At 39.7% G+C, this 1,040-nt stretch overlaps 1 protein-coding gene across 1 annotated transcript; it reads left to right on the top strand.

The window, feature by feature from the left end:
* The first annotated feature begins 507 nt into the window (after nucleotides 1–507).
* Tsp_14060 (conserved hypothetical protein) lies at nucleotides 508–943 on the top strand. Its single transcript, XM_003367133.1, has 2 exons — nucleotides 508–607; nucleotides 633–943. Exons 1-2 carry the CDS (start codon nucleotides 508–510, stop codon nucleotides 941–943), a joined length of 411 nt encoding a protein of 136 aa, XP_003367181.1.
* Nucleotides 944–1,040: the final 97 nt, after the last annotated feature.

Here is a 1,040-nt window from a genome sequence, read left to right as displayed (position 1 = left end):
TTCAGACAGTACATGCCAAGAAACCGGCAAAGTATGGCAATAAGTTTTGGGTAGCCTGTTGCTGAAAGTCAAGCTACGCATGGAATATGCAAATATACACTGGCAAGCCGTCAAGTGGAACTCGTGCGAAGTACCAAGGGATGCGAGTGGTTCTCGACATGGTAAAGGGGCTAAAAGGTGATAATGTTACATGTGACAACTTTTTTACTTCGTATGCACTGGGGGTAGAACTGAAAAAAAAGAATTTGACTTTGGTTGGAACTGTAAAAAAAACAAGCCAGAGCTACCCAGGAACTGCTGCAACTACAAGGCAGAAAATTGAACTTTTCAACATTTGCCTTTTCTGAAGATTGCACCATCGTATCATACCTCCCAAAAAAGAACAAGAATGTTATAGTTCCAAGTACTATGCACAATGGCAACCAGGTTTGCGACAGAAAGGGAAGCAAGCCTGACATTATTCTACACTATAGTAATACTAAAGGTGGTGTGGATAATTTAGACAAAATGACCAACGTATTCTTGCCAAAGAATATCTGCACGATGGCCATTAGTCATATTTTACATCATCGACGTATCGGCATACAACGCCTACGTTCTATGGACAGTGAAACATTCAGCATAAAATTTAGAACGGCTGCATAAGCGTCGATTATTCCTGGAAGAACTTGGCAAGGCTCTAGTGCAACCAGAAATGATGTGGCGCAAAACACTGCCCAGAACAGCAGCAGCAAAATCGGCGGTTGAACGGATGCGGAAAGATGCAGAGCAGTCATCTACAAGCGGTATCACTGATACGGATACAGGTGGTAAAAAAAGTGCCCGATGTCAATTGTGTGTTTCAAGTGACAACAAGACAAGCGTACGTTGTAAAAAATGCCAAAAATACATTTGTAAAGATCATACACAATCATATTGTAACTTATGTGCAGAAAAAATTTAAGTGTGTCAATGTACATCCACCATATACGGGTCATATTACAAAAAAATATCTCTGAGTATTAGATATTTCATCAGAACCTTTTTAAAAATAAAAATTC

Source organism: Trichinella spiralis, assembly GCF_000181795.1.
Source record: "Trichinella spiralis strain ISS 195 chromosome Unknown Scfld4781, whole genome shotgun sequence".
NCBI classification, from domain to species: Eukaryota; Metazoa; Nematoda; class Enoplea; order Trichinellida; family Trichinellidae; genus Trichinella; species Trichinella spiralis.
This window is presented reverse-complemented; position numbering and strand designations above follow the sequence as displayed.

Excerpts from the sequence above, each read along its gene's own strand:
- Tsp_14060 (XM_003367133.1), top strand. The coding sequence starts at position 508 with ATGACCAACGTATTCTTGCCAAAGAATATCTGCACGATGGCCATTAGT. Across the intron at positions 608-632 it reads ACGCCTACGTTCTATGGACA|AACGGCTGCATAAGCGTCGA; the intron begins GTGAAACATTCA and ends CATAAAATTTAG.